Raw genomic sequence first — 24,332 nt, forward strand, 5'->3', positions numbered from 1 at the left:
GTGGGTTTGATTAAAAGTCCCCGAGGCAGATCAGAAACAGATCTTGGGACACGAGCCCGATCTCATGCTCTGAGTGGAGAATCACGCCGATGGAAACAACTGCCTCGGGAGCACCCTGCCCCCCCAACCCCTCTCAGGTGTCCCCAGAGAGCAGCCCCAGGGTCACCCATCCTCATACGAGTGAGCGACCTTGCAGGCTGCCCCGTGCGCAGGACTTAGCCAGGGTCACCAGCTTACGCAAGAGGTCCCGGGGAGACCCCCTCCCACCCCCGGCTGCGTGAGTCACGCTCACACATGTGGAGCCCGGGGAAGTTTCCAAAGCTGGGAAGGGCGCACCCAGGCCCTGGGGTCAGGCAGAGGCGGCTGTCAGGGTTCCCACACCCAGTGCGTAGAGCCCCGGGTTGGGAACAGGCATTTGAGACACGCCAGGCGGGTGGGGCACATAACACAGCCCCCTCGGCTTATCTGGGGCGAGGGGCGTGGCCGGAGCAGGTTGGCGGAGATTCCTGGGCGCTGGAGTAATTGCGGGGTGCTCGCAGCATCCGGGGCGGGGCGCACAGAGCGCGGCGATGGCTATTGGCGAGCCGTCAGGGCCTCCGGGGGGGGGGGAGGGGGGAGGGGGAGGCAGGGGGGGTGCAGGGGCTGTGCACCTGCCACAGCCCGCAGAGCCCTGGGAGGGGGTATCTGCGCCCCTCCCCCCGCCTGCACGAGGGTGGACAGAGCATTCCAGCATTCCAGGCTGTTCCCTGCACGCACGAGGAGCTCACAGAGCCTGGCCAGGCGGAGGGGTGTCCGGAGGGACGCGGCACCTCCCAGACTTACAAGCGGCTCTCTGTGCGATTTGCTCGCGTCTGGACCGTGGGCCTGCTGATGGGTGCACCCCGGCCTCAGTTTGCCCTCCCCAAGGAGGCCTGTGGTTTGTCCCGGCTCAGGAGGCACCTGCCTGGGGACGTGCCGGCCCCCAGGGACCTGGCTCCCTCAGCAAAGAGAGTAGAGCCCGTCACGTGGTATCGCAGTCGGGCGCTGACCCCAGGCGGTACCTGCAAACGGGCTCCAGTGCGGGTGCAACCCAGGCCCATGCGAGGAGGCCACCCGGTGTCGGGGGGGGGGGGGGGCACCTTCTTCGCCCACGCTCAGGCTCCCTCCGGGCGCAGGGTCAAGGCTGACGCTGCCAGGGGGTCCAGTGCGAAAGCTGAGTCCGCACTCAGGCTCCTGGTCTGCACCCTGCGCATGGTAACTGACCCACTTGCTGCCGTGTGCGGAAGGCCTGCCTCGTGCAAATGCAGGATCGCCCAGAGTCACGTGGGCCGAGCTCAGACACATGTGATTCCCTTCATGGAGGCATCTAGTCTCGGCCAGTCTGCAGACGCAGGAGCAAGCCGAGTCCTGGTCCCTTGGGTCGGGGCTGGTCTGGGTGTGCTTTGCAAACCCTGGAATCTTCTGGAAACAGAGGCGGTGGCTGCAGAGAGGTTCTTCATGTGTCTCCTTTGCAAACACTGGAATCTTCTGGAAACAGAGGCGGTGGCTGCAGAGGGGACGCTCCTGGGTGTGCTTTGCAAACACTGGAATCTTCTGGAAACAGGAGATGGCCGCACAGGGGATGCTCCTGGGTCCCCTTTGCAAATGGTGGAATCTTCTGGAAACAGGAGATGGCCGCACAGGGGATGCTCCTGGGTCCCCTTTGCAAACGGTGGAATCTTCTGGAAACAGGAGAAGGCCGCACAGGGGATGCTCCTGGGTCCCCTTTGCAAACGGTGGAATCTTCTGGAAACAGGAGATGGCCGCACAGGGGATGCTCCTGGGTCCCCTTTGCAAACACTGGAATCTTCTGGAATCAGCAGATGGCTGCACAGGGGATGCTCCTGGGTCCCCTTTGCAAACGGCGGAATCTCCTGGAAGCAGACGTGTTGGTTGCACAGGCTGTGAACGGGCTGTCCTAGTGTGCGCCTGAAATGGACGGATGGCGTGATTGGCAAGTGGTACCTCAGTGAAGCTGTTTTAGAAAAAGCTCTTCCCCCAAAGAGTCGATGGAAAGTGGCCGGAATCCAAAAGGCTCTGTCACGTTGTGATTCGGAAGCAGCAAAGGGACGGGGGCTGTGCAAGCGACGAACTCGGGGCAGCCCGGCCTCCCTCAGCTCATTGAAACGATTTTTTTGTGTGTACGTGAAATGCACGCGGGCACGGGAAGCGGGGGAAGGGGCTGGTTTGCGCGGTTTGGGAAACGGTTTGGGGACAGTAGTGGAGAGCGACAGGACCGTGGTGGCCGGGCCCGCATTCCGCTTCTGTCTGTCCCAGAGGGAAGGGAAATGCCCGCCCTTCTGGGCAGATATTTCCCCGGAGCGTTTCCTAAGCTAGAAAGCAGGGGAGAGGCGGGCTCCTGGGGGGGGGGGGTGCCTCCCCAAATTCGTGCAATGCAAGGACGAGCCGGAGGCCCCAGAAAGCCTTGGGGCCGAGCCCAGTTTGCAAGCGTCTGGCCACAAAGTGAAAGTAAGGCTCCCTTGGGAGGGCGAGGTTGGGGTTCCGGGTTCAGGAGGAGCAAATGAGCACGAGCGCGTTCTGTGTCTTCTGGGAGGCGCCGTCTCGCAGGAGCTCAGCCGGGGGCCAGGCTGTGGCTTCAGGGGCAGAGGGGGAAGCCGGGTACAGCCGCGACTCCTTGGTGGCACCCTGGGGCCCCGGCAGCCGCTGGAGCGGCTCACGAGTAAAGCGGCACCTTCCAAACGGCTCGCGGGCCACCTCCTCCGGGAAGCCCTCCGGGAGTGCTCGCACAGGTGCCTGTTTTGGGTCCGTCCCTGCGGCAGCCTGTCCCTCCCTGCAGGGCCGGTCACGTGCCTGTCCCCCCCGTTGAAGAACCGGGAAGCGGGGCCCACGGGGTTCGTTGTCACACCCCCGGCTCCCAGCAGCGTTCGCGGAACGTGTGGATCCTTCAGGGGTTTCCAGAACATTCCTGTGTTGGTTCTGCTCCGCAGCTGGAGGCAGCTGAGATCTCAGAAGGTTTTCTTCCTCCGTTCACACAGCCACGGAACGATAATCTGCCTTAAGATGTGTGTTGAGTCGAGAGCCACCGGGTGCCGGGAGAGGGCAGATACTCGTCTGACAAACACATTGACCCTCTGCGGGGCTCACTGGGGGTTGCCCTTTGCACGGAGGCCCCTGCGTGACTTAGCAAGTGGGAGGATGGGGCAGACCAGAGCAGCCAAGGGTCAGGAGCCAGCCCCCCTCCCCATTTCTCCTGTCTGTGTGACTCACACCCTCTGTGCCCCCACAGGTCAACGTGACTTTGATTTGGCCGATGCCCTCGATGACCCCGGTGAGTGGCCGTATTTCTTGGGGGCGTTGGTTCTGGGGTCTGGGGGGCCTCCCTGCTGGCGGGTTCGCGGGCACCTCCACCGACAGGGCTGCCAGCTGTCCCCGTGGGGAAGGGGCACGTGATCGCAGAGATCCCAGCCCGGCCTTTCTGCCAGTCTGAGCCCGGCCGGACAGTGTGGCTGTTAGAAGCCTGGATATGTGGCTCCTTGAAGGGTCTGTCTCTGTCGCTAAACTTCCTCCCACCCCCACAGCCCTACACAGCTCCCAGGAAGACCGGTAGGTATGGATTGTATGCGCGTTTTCTTCCTTTTTCTTTTTTTTCCCTCCTAAATACAAATTGGAATTTGTGTCCGAAGCACGTAAAGTTTGGTGCCTTGAGAGCCTTCACTTTCTCTTAGGATGCGAACGATTCTTTGAGCTGTGGATAAATCCGTGATGCTCATTCAACTTGTTTTCTCTCTTTGTTCACAGAACCCACCAAGAAGCCAAGCTCGGGTGAGTGGCCATGAGGGTGGCCAGGAGTGAGCCCGCGCCTGGGAGTCCGGGGTGTTTATGGGGGGCTGCTGAGTGTGCAAAGGAGGTGCAGATAGCTCCAAGCAGTCATTGGGGAAATGCAAATCAAAGTCCCCGGGAGACATCACCGCGTCCGTACCAGGACAGCTAGAATCAAAATGTGCAACATAGCAAGCGTGGGTGAGGTGGGGAGAAATCAGAACCCACACCCTCCCGACCTCGTGCATGTGCTGGTAAGAATGGAAAACGGTGAGGCTGTGTGGAAAACACTGTGGCCTCAAACCAAATAGCTAAGAACAGAATTTCTACGGGACCCAGCAATACCACGCCTACATATAGACCAGCAAGAGTTGAAAACAGGGACTCCAGCAAATGTGGACATCCACATTCACAGCACGGTGATTCACAATAGCAAAAAGGTGGTAATGACTTAATGTCCATGGAGGGAGGGAAAGATAGATGGGTGGATGGATGGATGGTTGGATGGGTGGGTGGATAAGTGGATGGACGATGGATGGATGGGTATATGGGCAGATAACTGGATGGGTGAATGGATGGATGGATGGATGGATGGATGGATGGGTAAGTCGGTGGGTGTATAAATGGGTAGGTTGTTGGACAGATGGATGGATACATGAATGTGTAGACGAAAGAAATGATGGACGGATGGATAGATGTATGGGTGGATGGATGCATGGGTGGATGGGTGCGTGGATGGGTGGTTGGATGGATGGGTGGGTGAGTGGGTGGGTGGATAAGTGGATGGATGATGGATGGACAGGTGTATGGGCAGATAAGTGGATGGGTGAATGGATAGGTGGATGGATGGATGGATGGATGGATGGATGGATGGATTAATGGATGGATGGGTGGTTGGGTGGATGGATAGATGGGTGGATGATTGGATGGGTGCTTGGGCAGATGAGTGGATGGGTGAATGGATAGGTGGATGGTTGGATGAGTCGGTGGGTGGATGGATGGCAGGATGGTTGGATGGGTGGGTGGATAATGGATGGATAGGTGTATGGGCAGATAAGTGGATGGGTGAATAGGTAGGTGGATGGTTGGATGGGTGGATGGATGGATGGTTGAATGGGTGGGTGGGTGGATGGATACAGGGATGGATGGATGGATGGATGGATGGATAGATAGAATGGATGGGTGAATGGATGGATGGTTGCATGGATGCATGGATGGATGGATGCATGGATGGATGGGTGCATGGGCAGATGAGTGGATGGGTGAATAGATAGGTGGATGGTTGGATGGGTGAATGGATGGGTGGGTGGGTAGATGGATGGATGGATGCATGGATGCATGGATGCCTGGGTGGTTGGATGGGTCAATGGATGGATGGGTGATTGGGTGGATGGATAGACGAATGGATGATTGGATGGGTGGATGGGCAGATGAGTGGATAGGTGAATGGATAGGTGTATGGGTGGTTGGGTGTGTGTGTGTGTGTGTGTGTGCACCCATGTGGGGTTTTTCTTGAAGTTCTAGTTTTGGGATTTTTACACCCAGAGGCTCAGGGACGTTCTGTGGTCCATGATCATCTGTGACACCACGGGCAGTAGACGTTAGTGCAATATCGAGGCGTCTATCGTGGTGTTGACGCTCCTGTTGTACAACCTGCTGCCAACAGAAGGCTACTTTTCTCTGCTAAGAGGGCACTGTCATTTTCCCCGCAGATGTCTACCCCAGACCGAAGCCCCCGTATCACCCACAGCCAGGCATGCCCGACAACAGCGGAGGTAAGTCTTGTCCCCCTTCAGACTCCTCTCCACCCTGCTTGGATGAAGCCTGCCGTGTCTCCCCTGCGGGTCTTCCTCCAGCCGCCTTTGAGGGAGGGAACGGCTCTCCCTGCAGGAAACCGAGTCTCACCCGTAAGCAGGGGGAGCTGGCAGGGTGAATCCGCAGCACGCATTTTATTTCCCGTTCCTCCGACCGCTGCAAAGTAGGGTGTGCTTGGTGGATAGTGAACGTTATTGCGATGCATCTTTTAAAAATTTGTTTAATGTTTTTTTAATTTATTTTTGAGACAGAGAGAGACAGAGAATGAGCAGGGAAGGGGCAGAGAGAGGGGAAAACACAGAATCCAAAGCAGGCTTCAGGCTCTGTCTGAGCTGTCAGCACAGAACCTGACGTGGGGCTCGAACTCAAAGACTGTGAGATCATGAGCTGAGCTGAAGTCTGATGCTTAACCGACTGAGCCACCCAGGCGCCCCACGATGCATTTTTAATTAGGCTGAGGACATTTCCTTTTTCACTTGTTTGCACAGTTCCAAATTCTGTCCCCCCCCAAAAGTGAATATGCATTGTGCTTTGTACTGTACATCATTTATCCTCAGTGTGTGCTTGGGTTCAAAGGCTTGGCAGACACTGTTCCCGTAGATTTCTTTAAAAAAATTAAGTAAAAGGAAATATTGACTGTGGATGGATGGGTGGGTGGATGGATGGATGGATGGGCGGATGAGTGGATGGGTGGATGGATGGGTGGACTGACGGGTGGGTGGGTGGATGGATGGACAGGTGGGTGGTTAGATGGACAGGTGGATGAGTGGGTGGGTGGATGGATGTGTGGTTGGATGGGTGGGTGGGCAGATGAGTGGTTGGGTGGATGGGTGGGTGGGTGGATGGATGGATGGATGGATGGGTAGATGGATGGACAGGTGAATGGGTGGGTGGGAGGATGGATGGATGGATGGATGTTGGGTGGATGGATGGACGGGTGGGTGGATGGATGGACAGGTGAATGGGTGGGTGGGTGGATAGATGGATGGATGGATGGATGGATGGATGGATGGATATATGGATGGATAGATGGATAGGTGGATGGATGGGTGGGTGGGCAGATGAGTGGATGGGTGGATGGGTGGATGGGTAGATGGATGGACAGGTGAATGGGTGGGTGGATGGATAGATAGATAGATAGATAGATAGATATGAATGGATGGATGGATGGATTGACAGACAGGATTCATGTATCAATGGATGGATGGATAGATAGATAGATAGATAGATAGATAGACAGACAACTGGATAAGTGGATGGATAGGTGGGTGGGCAGATGAGTGGATGGGTGGATGGGTGGGTGGATGGATGGATGGGTGGATGGGTGGGTGAGTGGATGGATAGATGGATAACTGGATAAGTGGATGGATAGGTGGGTGGGTGGGCAGATGAGTGGATGGGTAGGTAGGTGGATGGATGGATGGATGGATGGATGGATGGATGGACGGACAGGTGGGTGGATTGATGGACAAGTGGATTAGTTGGTGGGTGCATGGATAGATGCATGGATGGATGGATGGGTGGATGGATGGATAGATAGATAGATAGATAGATAGATGGATGTATGGACGGGTGGGTGGACTGATGGACAAGTGGATTAGTTGGTGGGTGCATGGATAGATGCATGGATGGAGGGATGGGTGGATGGATGGATCGATGGATAGATAGATACATAGATACATAGATAGATGGATGGGTGGGCAGATGAGTGGATGGGTGGATGGGTGGGTGGATGGATGGATAGATAGATAGATAGATAGATAGATGGATGGGTGGGCAGATGAGTGGATGCTTGGGTGGGTGGGTGGATGGGTAGACAGGTGGATGGATGAACAGGTGGGTGAATGGATGGATCGATGGGCAGATGAGAGAATGGATGGATGGATGGATAGATGGATAGGTGGATGGACAGATGGACGGATGGATGGATGGGTGGATGGACGAGTGGATGGTTGGATGGGTGGGTGGATGGATGGATGGATGGGTGGATGGATGGATGGATGGATAGATGGATGGGTGGATGGGCAGATGAGTGGATGGGTGAATGGATAGGTGTATGGGTGGTTGGGTGTGTGTGTGTGTGTGTGTGTGTGTGTGCACCCATGTGGGGTTTTTTTTGAAGTTCTAGTTTTGGGATTTTTACACCCAGAGGCTCAGGGACGTTCTGTGGTCCATGATCATCTGTGACACCGCGGGCAGTAGATGTTAGTGCAATATCGAGGCGTCTATCGTGGTGTTGACGCTCCTGTTCTACAACCTGCTGCCAACAGAAGGCTACTTTTCTCTGCTAAGAGGGCACTGTCATTTTCCCCGCAGGCATCTACCCCAGACCGAAGCCCCCGTATCACCCACAGCCCGACAACAGCGGAGGTAAGTCTTGTCCCCCTTCAGACTCCTCTCCACCCTGCTTGGATGAAGCCTGCCGTGTCTCCCCTGCGGGTCTTCCTCCAGCCGCCTTTGAGGGAGGGAACGGCTCTCCCTGCAGGAAACCGAGTCTCACCCGTAAGCAGGGGGAGCTGGCAGGGTGAACCCGCAGCACGCATTTTATTTCCCGTTCCTCCGACCGCTGCAAAGTAGGGTCTGCTTGGCGGATAGCGAACGTTATTGAAATGCATTTTTAATGAGGCTGAGGACGTTTCCTTTTTCGCTTGCTTCCACGGTTCCCAATTCTGTCCCGTAAAAAAGCCCACGTGGGGTGTGCTGTGTACTGTACATCATTTATCCTCAGTGTGTGCTTGGGTTCAAAGGCTTGGCAGACAATGTTCCCATAGGTTTCCTTAAAAAAAAAAAAAAAAAGTTAAAACAAAACAAAAACAAAAAAAAAGTTAACTGAAAGGAAACATTGAAGGACAAAGTCAGTAAAGTCCTTAGCAATTCAAAAGTGCTGAAAAGGTAAAACCAGACCGGGTTAGGGCCTCGTGAAGCAGGGCTAAGTCAAAGGCTTCCAGAAGCGGTCCCGGAATCCCGTTCTGGCGCTGAGATGCGTGAAAATTCATCTCCTCGAGGAGGGGCCGCCCAGCGTCAGGACCAGGGTCCAAGGAAGCCGATACCTAATTGAAAATCAACAGTAGCACCCACGGCCGCGGTTAACGGTGCTTTTGTCACCATGCACCCTCACCTTTTAAAACTTTCTGTCCGGCATTAACACCTCCAAGTGCCTGAGCCTTTCCTCCTCCTGGAAGTCACTTTTTTTAAATTTTTAAAAATGTTTTTATTTAGTTTTGAGAGATAGAGACAGAGCGTGAGCGGGGGAAGGGCAGAGAGAGAGGGAGACACAGAATCCGAAGCAGGTTCCGGGCTCCGAGCGGTCAGCATGGAGCCCGACACGGGGCTTGAACCGACGGTGAGATCATGACCTGAGCCGAAGTTGGACGCTGAACCGACTGAGCCACCCAGGCGCCCCGGAAATTACTTTTAAAGTCTTGTTCTACGAGGAATCCACGGGGGTCCCTCACAGGAAGTGTTTCTTGCTCCCGGTGTTGGGGAAATGGGGGGTTAAATGTGTATGATGAATCAGCAGGACGGGGTGACTCAGTCCCTGGGGAGGTGAGGGGCGAGGCCCAGCGTGGGAGGGGACCCTCTGTGACTCAGGGGCGCCAGCTGCCGATGCCATCTGGGAGCAGTTTTCACGCTTTGCTTAAACTCAACGCACACACGAAACCAAGAGGGCAGGGGAGGTTGGTGAGAAGGTGATTAGGGCAACCGGCCCCCCGAAGTCCCCTGCTTGGCCCCTGGCTCGCCCCGGGGCTCCTGGATGTGTCCCTTGAGAAGGAAGACGCACTGTTGACAGCGGCCCTGAAAAGTCCCTTGGGTGTGGGGCGTTCCGGAACGTTCTGTTCCAAAAGGCAGATGGTCACAGATGAGCCATGTTGAGAAAGGGCCACCTGCTGTGACGTGTGGCTGCTGGGCGATTTATCGGGGGCCCCGATGCAGCGAGAATGAGCTCTGGATCCTTTAGGACGAATACGGGCCCCCCTGAGCTCGGTGGTGGGGTCTCTGACACACGGACGTAGGAGAACCTCAGATTCTCCCCTGCACACACCTGCTCCGTGAGGACACTCCTTCTGGGCATCCCCCTGAGCTCCTGGTGTTTACACACGCCCCTTCCAGAACCTCCGGGTTCGCTCTCTGATTCTCTCATCTGACCCCAGCAGCAGGGTCCCCACACTGGCTTCCAAGCAACCAGGAGGGGGCCACGGATGGACGTGCCCCACCCCGCCCCCCATTTGTGCGTTGAATCCCTAACCTTCAGGACCTCCCGATGGGACTCTAGTTACATATGGGGTCTTTGGGGAGGTAAATGGGTCAAGATGAGGTTCTTAGGGTGCGTCCTGGGAGCATAACACCGGTGTCCTTCAAAGAAGAGATCAGGACACGGACACGCACGGAGAGATGGCCACGTGAGGACACGGGGAGAACACGGCGTCTACGTGCCAAGGAGGGAGGCCTCAGGAGGAACCAGCCTCGGCCCCGCCTGGATCTCAGCCTCCCAGCCTCAGCCCTGCCTGGATCTCAGACCCCCAGCCTCGGCCCTGCCTGGATCTCAGCCTCCCAGCCTCAGCCCTGCCTGGATCTCAGACTGCCAGCCTCAGCCCTGCCTGGATCTCAGCCTCCCAGCCTCGGCCCTGCCTGGATCTCAGACTGCCAGCCTCAGCCCTGCCTGGATCTCAGACCCCCAGCCTCGGCCCTGCCTGGATCTCAGCCTCCCAGCCTCGGCCCTGCCTGGATCTCAGCCTCCCAGCCTCAGCCCTGCCTGGATCTCAGACTGCCAGCCTCAGCCCTGCCTGGATCTCAGACCCCCAGCCTCGGCCCTGCCTGGATCTCAGCCTCCCAGCCTCAGCCCTGCCTGGATCTCAGACCCCCAGCCTCAGCCCTGCCTGGATCTCAGACTCCCAGCCTCAGCCCTGCCTGGATCTCAGACTCCCAGCCTCAGCCCTGCCTGGATCTCAGACCCCCAGCCTCAGCCCTGCCTGGATCTCAGACTCCCCGCCTTGGCCCCACCTGGATCTCAGACCCCCAGCCTTGGCCCTGCCTGGATCTCAGGTTCTAGGCCTCAGCCCTGCCTGGACCTCAGACCCCGACCCTCGACCCTGCCTGGATCTCAGGTTCTAGGCCTCGGCCTTACCTGGACCTCAGACTCCCAGCCTCGTCCCTGCCTAGACCTCAGACTCCTGGCCTTGGCCCTGCCTGGACCTCAGACTCCCAGCCTCAGCCCTGCCTGGATCTCAGACCCCCAGCCTCGGCCCCTCCTGGATTTCAAACCCCAAGCTTTAGCACATCCTGGATCTCAACCTCCCCGCCTCGCACCTGCCTGGATCTCAGACTCCCAGCCTCAGCCCTGCCTTGATCTCAGCCCCCAGCCTCGGCCCTGCCTGGATCGCAGATCCCCCAGTCTTGGCCCTGCCTGGATCTCAGCCCCCTAGCCTCAGCCGTGCCTGGATCTCAGACCCCCCAGCCTCAGCACTGCCTGGACCTCAGCTTCCCAGTTTCAGCGCTGCCTGGGCCTCAGACTCCTGGCCTCGGCCCTGCCTGGACCTCAGACCCCCAGCCTCAGCCCTTCCTGGATCTTACCCTCTCAGCTTGCAGGACCAGGAGGGGATACATGTGTCTTGCTTCAGCCGGCGTCGTTTGTGGTATTTGTTGTGGCCACGGTATGAAATCGATACGGAAGCTTTGCCTTACTTCAGGGAAATTGCTTCCAACCCTAAACAAGGCCGTTTCTACAGTTTTGCATCTCGAAGTTCCCCTTTCGAAAAACCTTGTGCTTAGGCGATCGGTTTCCCTGGGAGGCTGGGGGTGAAGTTCCGAACCACGCGGAGGTCTCAGGGTCGGATGCCCCCCCGGGGCAGACCTGCATGTGGTGGGGGAAATACACCGAATGTGCCCCACCCTGGGAGGGCGCCCCGTTTGCAAGGCGGCTCCCAGAAGCGTTTTGTGCAGGCTCGTTCCCCAGATACTCGGGGTGGGGGTCCCCCAGGAGGCGATGCGGGTAGTCGAGCTGGGGACAGGTCACCCCGAGGAGGGCACGCGTCCCTGCTGCGGCCACTGGCTCTCCGGAGAGACCACTGAGGTCTCGGTGGCAGGCTCAGTGTGTGGGGGGGCTGTGCTTCCTCAGTTGTGCGGCTGGCCGATGGCCGAAAGGCGTCATTACTTTCCTGAAATGGCGGCGTTGTGTTCCGACAGGCATCTACCCCCGGCCGAGGCCACCCCCGCGCCCCCAGCCCGGCGGTTCCGACAGCGGTGGAGGTAAGCGCACGGAGACGCGTTTCAGAAGCCCTCGGGGTGCACGGGGTGTGGCCTTTACTCACGCCTGGAATTGTCCCCTTGGGGGTGCGATGCCAATGCTTCCGAAAGATCCAGACGGTCTTTTACGAGGCCCACCCCTGAATCCCTCACCTGCGCCCCCCGTGCTGCCCCCTAAATCTCGGGTCGCGGGGTGCAGTGTCCTCCAAGATGTTAGTAAGGGCTCATGATGGAAGCTGTTCTCTGCTCACACGTGTTTCGGGAGATGCCCCTTTAAGCAAAATCAGTGAGATGTCATGAGCCCTCCAGGGCGGGAAAGCCCTTTCCTGGGGTCCCCAGTGCTCGGGGCAGCGTCGCTGAGGGAGAAGTTCTTGCAGAAAGAAATCAGAGAAGCCTCTACAGGCCTTTTCCATGTCATAGTTTTATCAAATTGAGCACTTACTATGTGCTTGCACCACGGAAGTCTGACGTGTTTAATTGAGCACTTACTATGTGCCTGCAGGGAGGAAATGCCGAGCGTTTAATTAAGCACTTACTATGTGCTTGCATGGAGGACTTTGAACGCGGTTAATTGAGCACTCTGGATGGGCCAAGCCTGGTGCTGGGCATGGGGGTTCGGTGGTCATCGACGGAATGTGGCCCCCTGCAGCGTGCTAGGGGGCAGAAACAAATGGATGGATAAGTGTGGGAGGCGTGGGGTCCGACGAAGCGGCTGAGGCAGGAAGCGTAGCCCGTGTTGAGTGCAGAGGGCATGTGCAAAGGTCCTGGGGTTGGGTGTCTTCCTCTCCGTTTTGCGTCTCCCTTGATCAGACGGGGTCTGTCCCACCAACTGCCCTTCCCGGGCTTCTGGGCCCCCCTGCCCCCCGCGCTCTCCCCGCAGGAATGATGGCATCCCACCCACAGTTTGGTTCCGGCGCCCTGGCGTCCTGGAAAGGGTCCGCCCCGCTGTCCCTAAGCTGCCCGCGTCGGGTCACACGGGCTGGGTTTACAGGGGGCTGTCTGCGCGGGGTTTGAGGAGTGCTCTGTGCTGCACCCTGCAGGTTACTTTGGGAACAGGGACCAGGATGACGGCCGCTACCCGCCCAGGCCCAGGCCACCCGCAGGTACGCCCATGGCTTCTCTCACTTGACTGGGGGGAGGCCGCGGGTCCCGCCTGGGTGCAAGGTGCGCCCCGCGAACATGGGGTGCGGGGCGGCCCCTCCGATGCCGCAGTGCAGTGGGCCTCACACCCCTGACGCTCTGGAGGCGCAGGTTGTGGGCGAGACTGGAAACGGGGCAGATTCCCCTGGAAGGTGGTGGTGGCGTGTGTACGCACGTGTGCGCGAGCGTGTGCCCGAATGGACCTGTGTGTGCGCATACCTTTACGGCCTCTGCTCGGATGTGTGCATACGGGCCTTTATGCATACACTTCCATACGTCCACGTATCCATGTACCGCTTTGTGTGCAGGGCTTTATGTACGCACATCTCTCCAAATCTGCATGTATGCACACGTCCCTTTATGTAAATACACACATCTGGATACATAAGTCTCTGTATCTTTCTTTACATATATATCCCTTTATGTATATTTACATATACACCTCTGGATACATAAGTCCCTGTACCTTTCTTTACATATCTATCCCTTTATGTATATTTACATACACACCTGTGTATACATAAGTCCCTGTATCTTTCTTTACATATATATCCCTTTATGTATATTTACATACACACCTGTGTATACATAAGTCCCTGTATCTTTCCTTACATATCTATCCCTTTATGTATATTTACATATACACCTCTGGATACATAAATTTCTGTAACTTTGTTTACTTATATATCCCTTCATGTATATTTACATATACACCTCTGAATACATAAGTCCTTGTATCTGTCTTTACATATATATCCCTTTATGTATATTTACATATACACTTCTGGATACATAAGTCCCTGTATCTTTCTTTACGTATCTATCCCTTTATGTATATTTACATGTACATCTTTATATACATAAGACGTATGTACATATGTACATACATAAGATGTATGTACATATTTTGATATATTTATACTTATGTATATATCGTGTTACATATGTTTACATAAACACGTTTATATATGAATATATCTTTATATATCTCTATGTATATGTACCTTTATATACATATGCACATATTTGTATGTCTTTATATTTATCATATATCCGTTTTTATATATTTATATATACACATTTATATGTGTATGTACATATTTATACATCTCTGCATATACACCTTTTATAAATACATACGTGTTTATATACAGTGTGTATACATACCTTTATATATGTGTTTCCATATATCTTTATGTATATATATTTGTATGTGCATGATTATAGATAGACTTTATATCACTAGTTTTGTACATATCTTTATACATGTGTATAGATGCATTTTTATATATGTATATACATACCTTTATATGTGGACACATACACAGCTTTATATATCTGTGTATGTATTTTGAGTGTATATATACTGTTATATATGGGTATATTTTTATACATAGTTATTTGTATATCTCTATGTATACTTATATACCTTTATACATACATATATATACTTTTATGGGTGTGTATCATTATATATGTAGTTTTAGATAAATGTATCTTTATTTGTGTATATGTATATTTATCTGTAGGTATATTTTTATATATAGTTACTTGTATATCTGTATGTATACTTATATACCTTTATACATACATATGTATATTTTTATATGTGTGTCATTATATAAGTAGTTTCAGATAAATAATATCTATATCTGTGTATGTGTATATCTACTTTTACATATGTAGATATGTATATTTGTGTGTATATCTATGTGTGTGTATTTGTCCACACACACACCCTCACACACATACACATACACACGTGCATAGAAAGCTTTCACGCAGTGTTTTCTGTGTGACTAGAAAGTGACCCCCTTCATAGGCATTTTCATACGTGAATAAAAGCACACGCCCTCTGCGAGACAGACGGGCGCTGTGTCCGCCAGGGGGTAACGTATGAGGGTCTCGTGCACAGCTGTGAGGTTTCTGCTGTGTCGAGTCGTGCGAGTGTCCAGAAGAGGTACGTGAGGACTTCTCCCCGATACCGTGCGGAGGGGCCTCTTGGTCATCTGGACGACCAGTATGCACACACGCATCTTTTCTGCCATGTTGGAACGCCACCAACAAATAACTTTGACTCGTTATTGCAGTAATGATCACACGATAATAATGCGTAGCCTTTGGTACAGAGCATTGATGGTGGGGACCGCCTTCCCAGCCTTCCTTCTCAGAACGGTGACCTTGTGTCTGGGTCTCTGGTCCTGCTCAGATGTCTCTGCAGGACAGGGATGGATGCACCTGCATTTATCTGGTGCCATCAGGATACATACGTGCTCTCTGAAGGCACAGACCTTTTTCTTTTTTGTTAATTTTTCAAATGTTTATTTTTGAGAGAGAGAGAGAGAGTGTGTGAGCAGGGTAGGGACAGAGAGACAGGGAGACACAGAATGTGAAGCAGGTTCCAGGCTCCGAGCTGTCAGCCCAGAGCCCGACGTGGGGCTCGAACCCACGAACCGGGAGATCATGACCTGAGCCGAAGTCCGATATTTAACCGCCTGAGCCCCGTCAGGCACCCCGCACAGAGCTTTCTGTGGGGGGGTGCCTGCCTGGGCATGAATTTCCCTACAGAAAGCTGTGACTTTGGAGGCACCCTTGGATGTGCCCTCATGGCCCCTGATCTTGGCTGCCGTATGGGGCTCCCTTTGGGGTGACTCCTCGGCATGGCTTGGTGCCGTCACCAGCGACCCAAGCAGACGCCTGCTGCAACCCTGTGCGTCCCAGCAGAGCGCAGCTGAAATCTGCCTTCTGTCCCACAGCTGGCGGTGGTGGCTACTATCCCAACAATGACGGCCACGGAAACGCCTATGGTACGTCCAACACTTGGGCCCCCCGGAGGGCGAGGGCGGCGGGAGGGGGGGGGTGTCGTATTTCCAGGGCTCCTGTTTGCATCCCCACAACAATTTCTTCCTGCGGTCCTGGCTGTTGGCTCTGTGCTGGTGTGCGGGGTTTGGAGCCCTGTCTGCACTGACCCTCTGGCTGGCCTGCCTCCTGCCCTCCAGGGACCCAGGTGTGCACGCAGGTAGTGAGAAACAGAGCAACTGACACTAGGGGAACAGCAGCCGATGAATCGGTGTGTGGGGGGATCTTTGTTACGCGGCTCAGCGGCTGACCATTGCAAACAGAAAACACTCTGGGCGGGCAGATCCTGGCAGGAAGGGAAGGAAGTGTCCACGGCAGGAAGTAACGGGGGTCGTGTCTACACTGAGTGTATCTCAAAGTAAGCGGGCGATCTTGAAGCTCTCAGCCGTTGTCTGCTTCTGTAAGGGAAGACTGACGACAAAATGTCATGCTGGGAAAAGAAAAGGCTACGGATTGTTTTTTCCTTTTTTTTATTGGAGACACCATGCACGTAAACATTGTATTCATTCTATGTATATAAAGTAACAGTTCCCTATTGGTGACATGTTGCAAAATTATTGGGACTGTAAGTCCGCTGGTCCCGCATCGCATCGGGATGCATAGTTACAAATTTTATTTATTTTTTTTATTCTGAAATGAGAACCTTGAAGATTTACTTCCTTAGCGACTTAAATAATTTAATGCTTACTTATTTTTGAGAGAGAGCATGAGTGGGAGAGAGGCAGCAAGGGACAGAGACAGGGGAGCGGAAGCAGGGTCCGCGGTGACACCAGAGAGCTGGACGCGGGGCTCGAACCCACGAACCGTGAGATCACGACCTGAGCCCAAGTCGGAGGCTGAACCGACTGAGCCACCCAGGCGCCCCCTTCCCTTAGCAATTTTGAGATGCGATACATTCGCATTCTGATGTGATACAGGGTCGTTAATCAGGGTCCCCGTTCTGCCCATGACGTCCCAGGGCTTATAAATGCAGACTTGTCCCTCTGATTTGGTCGACCCGTCAGTCAATTTACGGGTCAAAGGCAAAGCGTGAATTTACTTTTCTCTTTGCCATGGGTTACGGGCTTTCAGCATCAGAACTGAATGGAGTCACGGTCTGATGGGTTACGACTGATACGGGTGCATTTGCAAGGCGTCGGGGTCCTGTTGGAGATGCGGTCCGTGAATCTCCGCAGCCTTGGGATGAGGAAATAATAGTTTACAGCCCGTTTTACAAAGTAAAGGTGACAGGGACAGACATCCGTCACCCCGTAGATGGCCCTGTTCCCATAACGCAATGGGAAATTGTCGGCCAAGAGCAGATGCCATTTTTAAGAAATTGTTTTTAATGTTTGTTTATTTTTGAGACAAAGAGACAGAGCATGAGCGGGGGCAGGGGCAGAAAGAGAGGGAGGCACAGAATCTGAAGCAGGTTCCAGGCTCCGAGCTGTCAGCACAGAGCCCGACGCGGGGCTTGAACTCACGAGCTGTGAGATCATGACCTGAGCCGAAGTCAGACGCTCAACCGACCGAGCCATCCAGGCGCCCTGAAAAGAAATTTTTTTCTTTAAAACTTGGCAATCATCATCACATGGGGCCCCTGATGCTCTGGGGTGAGGGGTTCCGAGCCCCGTGAGCCGAAGGCCGTGCAGTGTGGCCTCAGCTTCCAGTCCCCTGCGGTCAGAGGCCACGCCGTGGGGACAGTGCACCTTTCGGTTACACGGGGAGGGCGGCCTCGACATCTCCCCAGCCTCACGCGGCATCTTGGGTCGGGTGTGCTGCTGTTCTCGGTGCGGCCCCGGAAACTTCCGGGGTTCCGGTTCACGTGCTCTTTCTGTCCCGCAGGAGGAGGGCGTTCTAGACCCAACTCTTACGGAAATAATTATGGTAAAGGGATTGTTTCGTTTGCGCCGTGCGAGGACGGGCTGTCCTCGGGGAGAACTAACACCGACTGCACGCTGGCGGGGGGCGGGTCGCATTGTGTCCCGTGTGGACACCAGGTCACCAGCTGGGTCTAACTCGTGTGCTTTTCTCGTCAGCGAAGTTGTTTCCCTTTCTTGGAAGGAAGTGAACCCTGCTTACAGTTCGTAGTGTGTCTGTGTGTACGTGCATGTGCGTCTGCGTTAGTGTGCGGTGCGCGTGTGCAAGTGTTTCTTGCACATGTGTGGCCGTATGCGTGTGTGTGGAGGTGTGTGTGCACGTGTTTGGTGTTCGTGTGGGCTTGTGCATGTGTGGTGTGTGTGTGTACGTGTGGGTGGGCATGTGCCCATGTGTGGAGGTGTGAGTGCACACGTGTGTAGATGGGCGTGTACATGTGTGGAGGCTTGTGTGGGTGTGCGTGTGCATTTGTGTGGTGCGCGTGTACGTGTGTGGAGGTGTGAGTGCACATGTGTGTAGATGGGCGTGTACATGTGTGGAGGCGTGTGTGTGGACATGTGGGTGTGGGTGTGCACGTATGTGGAGGTCTGCGTGTGCCCGTGTGTGGTGTGTGTGCACGTGTATAGGCATGTGTGTGGGTGTGTACATGCGTGTAGGTGTGCACGTGTGTGCATGTACATGTGTAGAGGTGTGCGTTGCACGTGTGTCTGCACAAGTGTGGAGGGGTGCGTGCACATGTGTGTAGATGGGCGCGTACATGTGTGGGGGCATGCACGTGTGTGCGTGTACATGTGTGGAGGTGTGCGTGTGTGCATGTGGGTGTGCGTGTGCCCGTGTGGAGGTGTGTGCACGTGTGTAGGCATGTGTGTGGGTGTGTCCATGTGTGTAGTCGTGCACATGTGTGGAGGTGTGCGTGTGCACGTGTGTGGGGGGCGTGTGCACGTGAGTAGGCCTGTGTGTGGGCGTGTACACGTGCGGAGGCATGAATGTGTGTGCGTGTACATGTGTGGAGGTGTGCATGTGCACGTGTGTAGGCATGTGTGTGGGCATGTACATGTGCCGAGGCGTGCACGCGTGTGTGTGTACGTGTGGAGGTGTGCGTGTGCACGTGTGTGGAGGTGTGCATGTGCACGTGTGTAGGCATGTGTGTGGGTGTGTACATGTGTGTAGGAGTGCACGTGTGTGTCCATGTGTGGAGGTGGGCGTGTGCATGTGTGTAGGCCTGTGTGTGTGCGTGTACATGTGTGGAGGTGTGCGTGCGCACGTGTGTGGAGGTGTGCGCACACGTGTAGGTGTGTGGGCATGTACATATGCGGAGGCGTGCACGTGTGTGCGTGTACATGTGTGGAGGTATGCACGTGCACGTGTGTGGATGTGTGTGCACGTGTGTAGGCATGTGTGGGGATGTGTACATGTGTGTAGGCGTGCACGTGTGTGTCCATGTGTGGTGGTGGGCGTGTGCACGTGTGTAGGCCTGTGTGTGGGCGTGTACATGTGTGCAGGCGTGCACGTGTCCATGTGTGGACGTGGGTGTGTGCACGTGTGTAGGTCTGTGTGTGGGCGTGTACACGTGCAGAGGCACGCACGTGTGTGTGCTTATGCGTGCATACATCGGTTCGTGTGTGCACATGCATGAATGTGAGTGTGAGCTCACATCTGTTGCACGTACATGTGTGCATGGGCATGTACCCCGACCCCTGACACGGAACCTGCACCCCCGTGTGTCTCCACCGCGGCCTGACCCCCCTCACCATGTCGTGTGGCGTGCACACCTGCTCCCTCTGTGGCTGTCCCCGCCTCCCTGGGAGCGGGAGGCTCCCGGCGATGGGGGCCTGTCGTGCGCTGCGCTTGGACCCGCGAGCCCAGCGCCCGGGGCTGGACGCGCCTTGGAACACACTCATGACCGTGTGCCCTTCCCCTTCCCCTTCCAGGCGGAGACGGATACTCCACGTACGGCAACCAGCAAGGTAACGGGTCGGGGCCACGCCCCGCGTCTTTAATAAAAACACGCTCTCACGGGGCGCGCGAGGCCCGCGTGGTCCCCGCCTCTGGTCTTTGACGGAGCACCTGCCGTCTTCACGTTTGGAAGGAAGGTCCTGAACAGCCGTGTGCGCCTTCGGGGGGCGGTCAGCGCCCCGGGGGCTCAGGGAAGGAGAAAGGAGGGCGCGCGCCAGGCGGCCAGATGCCTGGTGGCCGCGAGGGCACGGTGGGGATCGTGGGCCTGTGTCGGTGCCACTGAGGGCTGTCCTTTGCTGAACGCACAGCTCGGGAGGCCGAGAAGGAGAACAGGAAGGAGGGCACGGGCGCTGTGCCCTCGTGAAGCCCCCAGAGCGGACGGCCGGCCGCAGGGCCGGGTGCGGTCCAGGGGACCGACGAACATCCGGCCCAGACACACGGCTGCACGGAATGTATGGGGTCCCGCGGCAAGGGTGGGGGCGACGACGGCAGGCTGGGGTGGGGTCCGGGCACGCGAGGCTTCCCTCCGGTGACGATATCCAAGCCAAGGTGCCATGGGGGCCAAGGATCCCTGCCTACGACCCGCCAGGGGCTCGACCCCGCCTGACACAAGACGCAGGGGGTCGGTGTCCACACAGGCAGCGACTTCTCTTTCCAAGTGTTGACTTTTGTCACACGAGGTCCTGCACGGGAGAAACCAAAGCTGTGCGGTAACCTTCCCTTGAAGGCGTCAGCCTGTGGGGTGTGAATGAGTCCAGACCTGTGGCTGTCGGGACACGTTTTGGTTGAAGAAAAAAAAAAATATTTTCTTTGGCCTGCGTAAACATTCGACTTGGAAAACGGTACAAACCCGTCAAATTCAACAGGCAGACGAAAAACCAATCAAATGCCTCTCACAGGCACCGTTCTATCTTGAACGTCCTGCACGGGGAGGACGTGCTGACTGATGTCCACGCGGGGTAGGCGCAGAACCCTTTCCTCTAGCTTCTCGTTCGGATTCTATGTATTTTTTTGTCCGGAGTTGAGGGCGGGGAGGGCGGGACGTGACAATGTGGAGGCATTTAATACCAACGGCTTTCTCGCGGGGTGTTTTCTCAGAACCTCTCGGTGTCTCCACCCGGCAGGTAACACGATAGCGAAAATCGTGTCCCCCATCGTGTCCGTGTTGGTGGTCATGCTGGTGGGTGCTGCCACGGGGTGGTTCCAGCGAAACAGGAGGAGAAATTGTTTCAGGACAAGAGGCAAGTGTCTCGAGCTGGAAAGCTCCTTCCGGACCCTGTCACTCAGCAGGGCTGTTTCTGGTGACGGCCAGCCTAGCACCCTGGCATGAGGACACGGTTTTCACTTGGGATGTTTGCGAGGGACACATGGGGACTTGGGAGAAGCCAGCACACGTGGTTTTCTGGTCCCACTTTGGGTACAGGCTCCTGGGTTTGGAGAATCACGCGCCCGGCTGGTGGCGGTCCTTGGGGAGCAGAGGTGGTCAGTGAAGGGCCCTGAGGACATCTCTGCGGGGAGGGTCCTGGGACAGACACGGGGGCCTCTGTTGTGGAAACAGCAGCTCTGAGTTTAAGCGACAGTGTCTTGAGTTTGGGTCCCGAGAGCCCCCTGCGTCTGACAGGGTCTGGGATTTGCAGGGAGTGTCTGCCCTCCCCTCCTTCCTGTCCCTAAGGTCGCTGTGAAAACCAGCCTTCGAGAAGGGATGTCAAAACCCCAAAGCCTGCCCGGGGCCTCCCCCTGCTGGCGGATGCGGGCTATTGACCAAACGCAGGCTGGGACCAGCCGGCCTGCGTCTCCGCTGTCCCCGGGTCCCCCCAGAAAGTCCGGCGGGGTGGGGGCGGGGAGAGGGGGACCGAGTCCGTGAACAACGTGTGGGCGTTGGAGAAGCAGGACTGTAAAGCCGAACTGGGTTTTATTTTATTTTATTTTTCATTTTTTTTAATGTTTATTTATTTTTGAGAGAGAGAAAGACAGACAGAGACAGAGTGTAAGTGGCCGAGGGGCAGAGAGAGAGGGAGACACAGAATTCCAAGCAGGCTCCAGGCTCCGGGCCATCAGCACAGAGCCCGACGCGGGGCTGGAACCCACGAACCGTGAGATCGTGACCTGAGCCCAAGTCAGACGCTTAGCCTTCTGTTCACACCAGGGACCTCAGACAGGCAAGGGTGCACACGATGTGGTGAACTGGCCCCTTCTAGGTAGGATGCGGTGCAGTGCACAACCTCGTGAACTGTATGTGTGCCGCAGCCCCACAGTCGGCCTAGCACAGCTTGTGGGGACACGGTTATCAGGTCGGGCTGCCACTTACGGGGTGACAGACCTCCTTTACAGTGGGTTGTTTGAGCGCGATTCACATTTATTTTATAAACTAGAAGGAATGAAAGCACCCGCATCAGAGACTTTGAAGGTTAAGGAAACCACATCCCTAAAAAAATATTAGCTGTGACCAATAAGATAGAGTGGCTGGTTCGTTGAGGGTGTTCAAAGCCCTCAAGAGCGCAAAGCATAAAAAGCGTGGTAATGCTTGAAAATCAAGCCACAGAGGAGTTTTCTTGTCCCTGGCGGTGACACTGTGTTCCCCGTCTTCCCTCACAGAACCAGAGCACGTGTGACGGCTTCAGGATCCCGCGGTTGCTTTGAGAGAAGCTCAGTGTAGACGAGGTCCCCGTGTATTGCTCCCGTGAGAGCTCCTTCCATTGCGGACATCATCGCCACCCTAAAGCATCTCTGTCTGGAGGGGACCGGCTGCCTGACAAAGAATTTCTGATCCGCCGGGCGGGGGAGGGGGGTGTTTATAAAGATAAGTTAGCCAAGCCTTGGGTCCTAAGAAGACGGTCTGACCTGCACGTTCGATGACTCCTTTGACCAGATTGCGAGGCTGTGGTGGGTTCCCCAGAACTACCTCACGGTGCAGGATGCGTACATTGTCCCAAAGTACGACGGGGGTGCAAAGGCATGAGGGGTCTCGGGCTGGGGGTGCTGTCTCCTTCTGGGGGTTTCGGGGGACCCTCCGAGGGTTTCCAGCGGGCTCTGGGGAGAAACCTGATCCGTGGGAAGTCTTCCTCAAGGAGCCAGCACCACCCCCTTCCAGCTGGAACAGCAGGATTCCCGCTGCTCAGTGCTGGCCGTGACCATGTAACCCTTATTAGCACACAGTAAGGCTGGCATTTCCAGTTGCTGGTGCATACACTCCCTGATGTGCAAGACATCGTGGGCAATCTGTGCAGACTTTTTCTCTTTTTTTCCTGCGAAATCTTAGGATTTTGGTATTTTGGGAAGGGAGAAAATTGGGACCGGCAGTCATGATTGGTGCCTGTTGAGTCTTCCCGTATTATTTTTCATGTGATAGTCTGTAGGCAAGTGTGTTGAAGGCAATGGCATCCTTTTCCTTGGTTTCTACTTTTTTTCCGCCCCTTTTTACTGGAGTAGAAAATTCTAAGTCCTAAGGCATCTAAAAAGCATACTAGGTATTTGCTTCTATTTTAGCGACATTTTAAGGGAAGCTGGGAAAAAGGAAGGATTTGGGCTCATTGATAGAATTTCATCCAACTAACGTAAATGCTTATAGGACTTTCGGAGTTTGCCCTAAATATCAGCACTGAACATAAAGACAGTTACTGCAATCCAGAACTCATCAGGAGGGCCCAGGAAAGTCCTAAATTGTTGTATGCACCATGCTCATGGTTATGAACTGGGAGGTAGGTCTCCAGGGAGGACTTGAACGCAGAAAGACCTAGAAATACCTCCCCAAATAGAAAAGGGAATTTACAGCTAACGCTCTTGATGGGATGTGATTCATATGTGATTGGAGCACTTTCAAGATGGCCGTGGTTACCATCTGGTTGCTATCGGGATGGGAATGTCCTCCGACGTTTCTCCAGTGTCCCCATCAAGTGACAAAGCCTCGTGGCCCCAACACTCTTTCTGTAGTCTTTTCTGTGGGTTTCGGTAGGAGTTTATTTTGAGTCTTGATAAAAAGTATGCGTGTGTGTGGACAGACAGACACATTCACACCGTCACAGACACTCCTGGACGGAATGGAAGCATTCATAACGACATACGTCCATTGGTTTCCTGTAACTGCCATAAGTACATTTTTATCGTGTAAAAGAAATGTAAAAAAAAAAAATAAAGTAAAAAGACGTCTTCTTTGTTTCCCACCGACGTTGATGAAACAGCACTGGAAAATAAAAATCATAAGGCATCGAGTAAATCCCGTCCTGGGCCTGGTGGTGTGTCCATTGGGTGTGTGTTCTGTCTGAGATGGTCTCCGCTCCATCCCGGGGGACCTGGCAGGTATCTGAGGACTGGGTGGCCTTCCTTCACCCCTCCCCCCAGAAACACATTTTCAGGTTGGCACCATTTGGAATAAGACGGATTATGGGGCGCCTGGGTGGCTCAGTCGTTAAGCATCCAACTTCCGCTCTGGACGTGATCTCGCGGTCCGTGGGTTGGAGCCCCGCGTTGGGCTCTGTGCTGACAGCTCGGAGCCTGGAGCCTGCTTCACATTCTGTGTCTCCCCTCTCTCCACCCCTCCCCTGCTCACGCTCTGTGTCTCTCTGTCTCTTAATAATAAACGTTAAAAAAATAAAAATAGATAAAAAAATAAAAAATATATAAATTAATTTAAAAAATAAAAAATAAAAATAAATTTAAAAAATTAA

General features: G+C 54.7%; 1 protein-coding gene across 6 annotated transcripts in view; it reads left to right on the forward strand.

Moving 5' to 3' along the window:
* XG (Xg glycoprotein (Xg blood group)) overlaps positions 1–23,881 on the forward strand; it is a 33,562-nt gene extending 9,681 nt beyond the window's left edge. Inside the window, exons 2-12 of one of the 6 annotated variants that reach the window (XM_030306297.2) lie at positions 3,266–3,307; positions 3,778–3,801; positions 5,511–5,573; positions 7,930–7,983; positions 11,797–11,859; positions 12,897–12,959; positions 15,753–15,803; positions 17,680–17,721; positions 19,644–19,679; positions 20,793–20,909; positions 22,264–23,881. In XM_030306297.2, coding sequence (XP_030162157.1) covers positions 3,266–3,307; positions 3,778–3,801; positions 5,511–5,573; positions 7,930–7,983; positions 11,797–11,859; positions 12,897–12,959; positions 15,753–15,803; positions 17,680–17,721; positions 19,644–19,679; positions 20,793–20,909; positions 22,264–22,280 — 572 coding nt within the window. In that variant the 3' untranslated portion in view covers positions 22,281–23,881. Of the gene's footprint in view, positions 1–3,265; positions 3,308–3,777; positions 3,805–5,510; positions 5,574–7,929; positions 7,984–11,796; positions 11,860–12,896; positions 12,960–15,752; positions 15,804–17,679; positions 17,722–19,643; positions 19,680–20,792; positions 20,910–22,263 lie in introns of those variants that run through there. The other 5 variants (XM_030306301.1, XM_030306300.1, XM_030306299.1 and 2 more) reach the window with 5 other exon arrangements.
* Positions 23,882–24,332: the final 451 nt, after the last annotated feature.

The sequence above is a fragment of the Lynx canadensis genome, chromosome X (genome assembly GCF_007474595.2).
Source record: "Lynx canadensis isolate LIC74 chromosome X, mLynCan4.pri.v2, whole genome shotgun sequence".
Classification (NCBI taxonomy): domain Eukaryota; kingdom Metazoa; phylum Chordata; class Mammalia; order Carnivora; family Felidae; genus Lynx; species Lynx canadensis.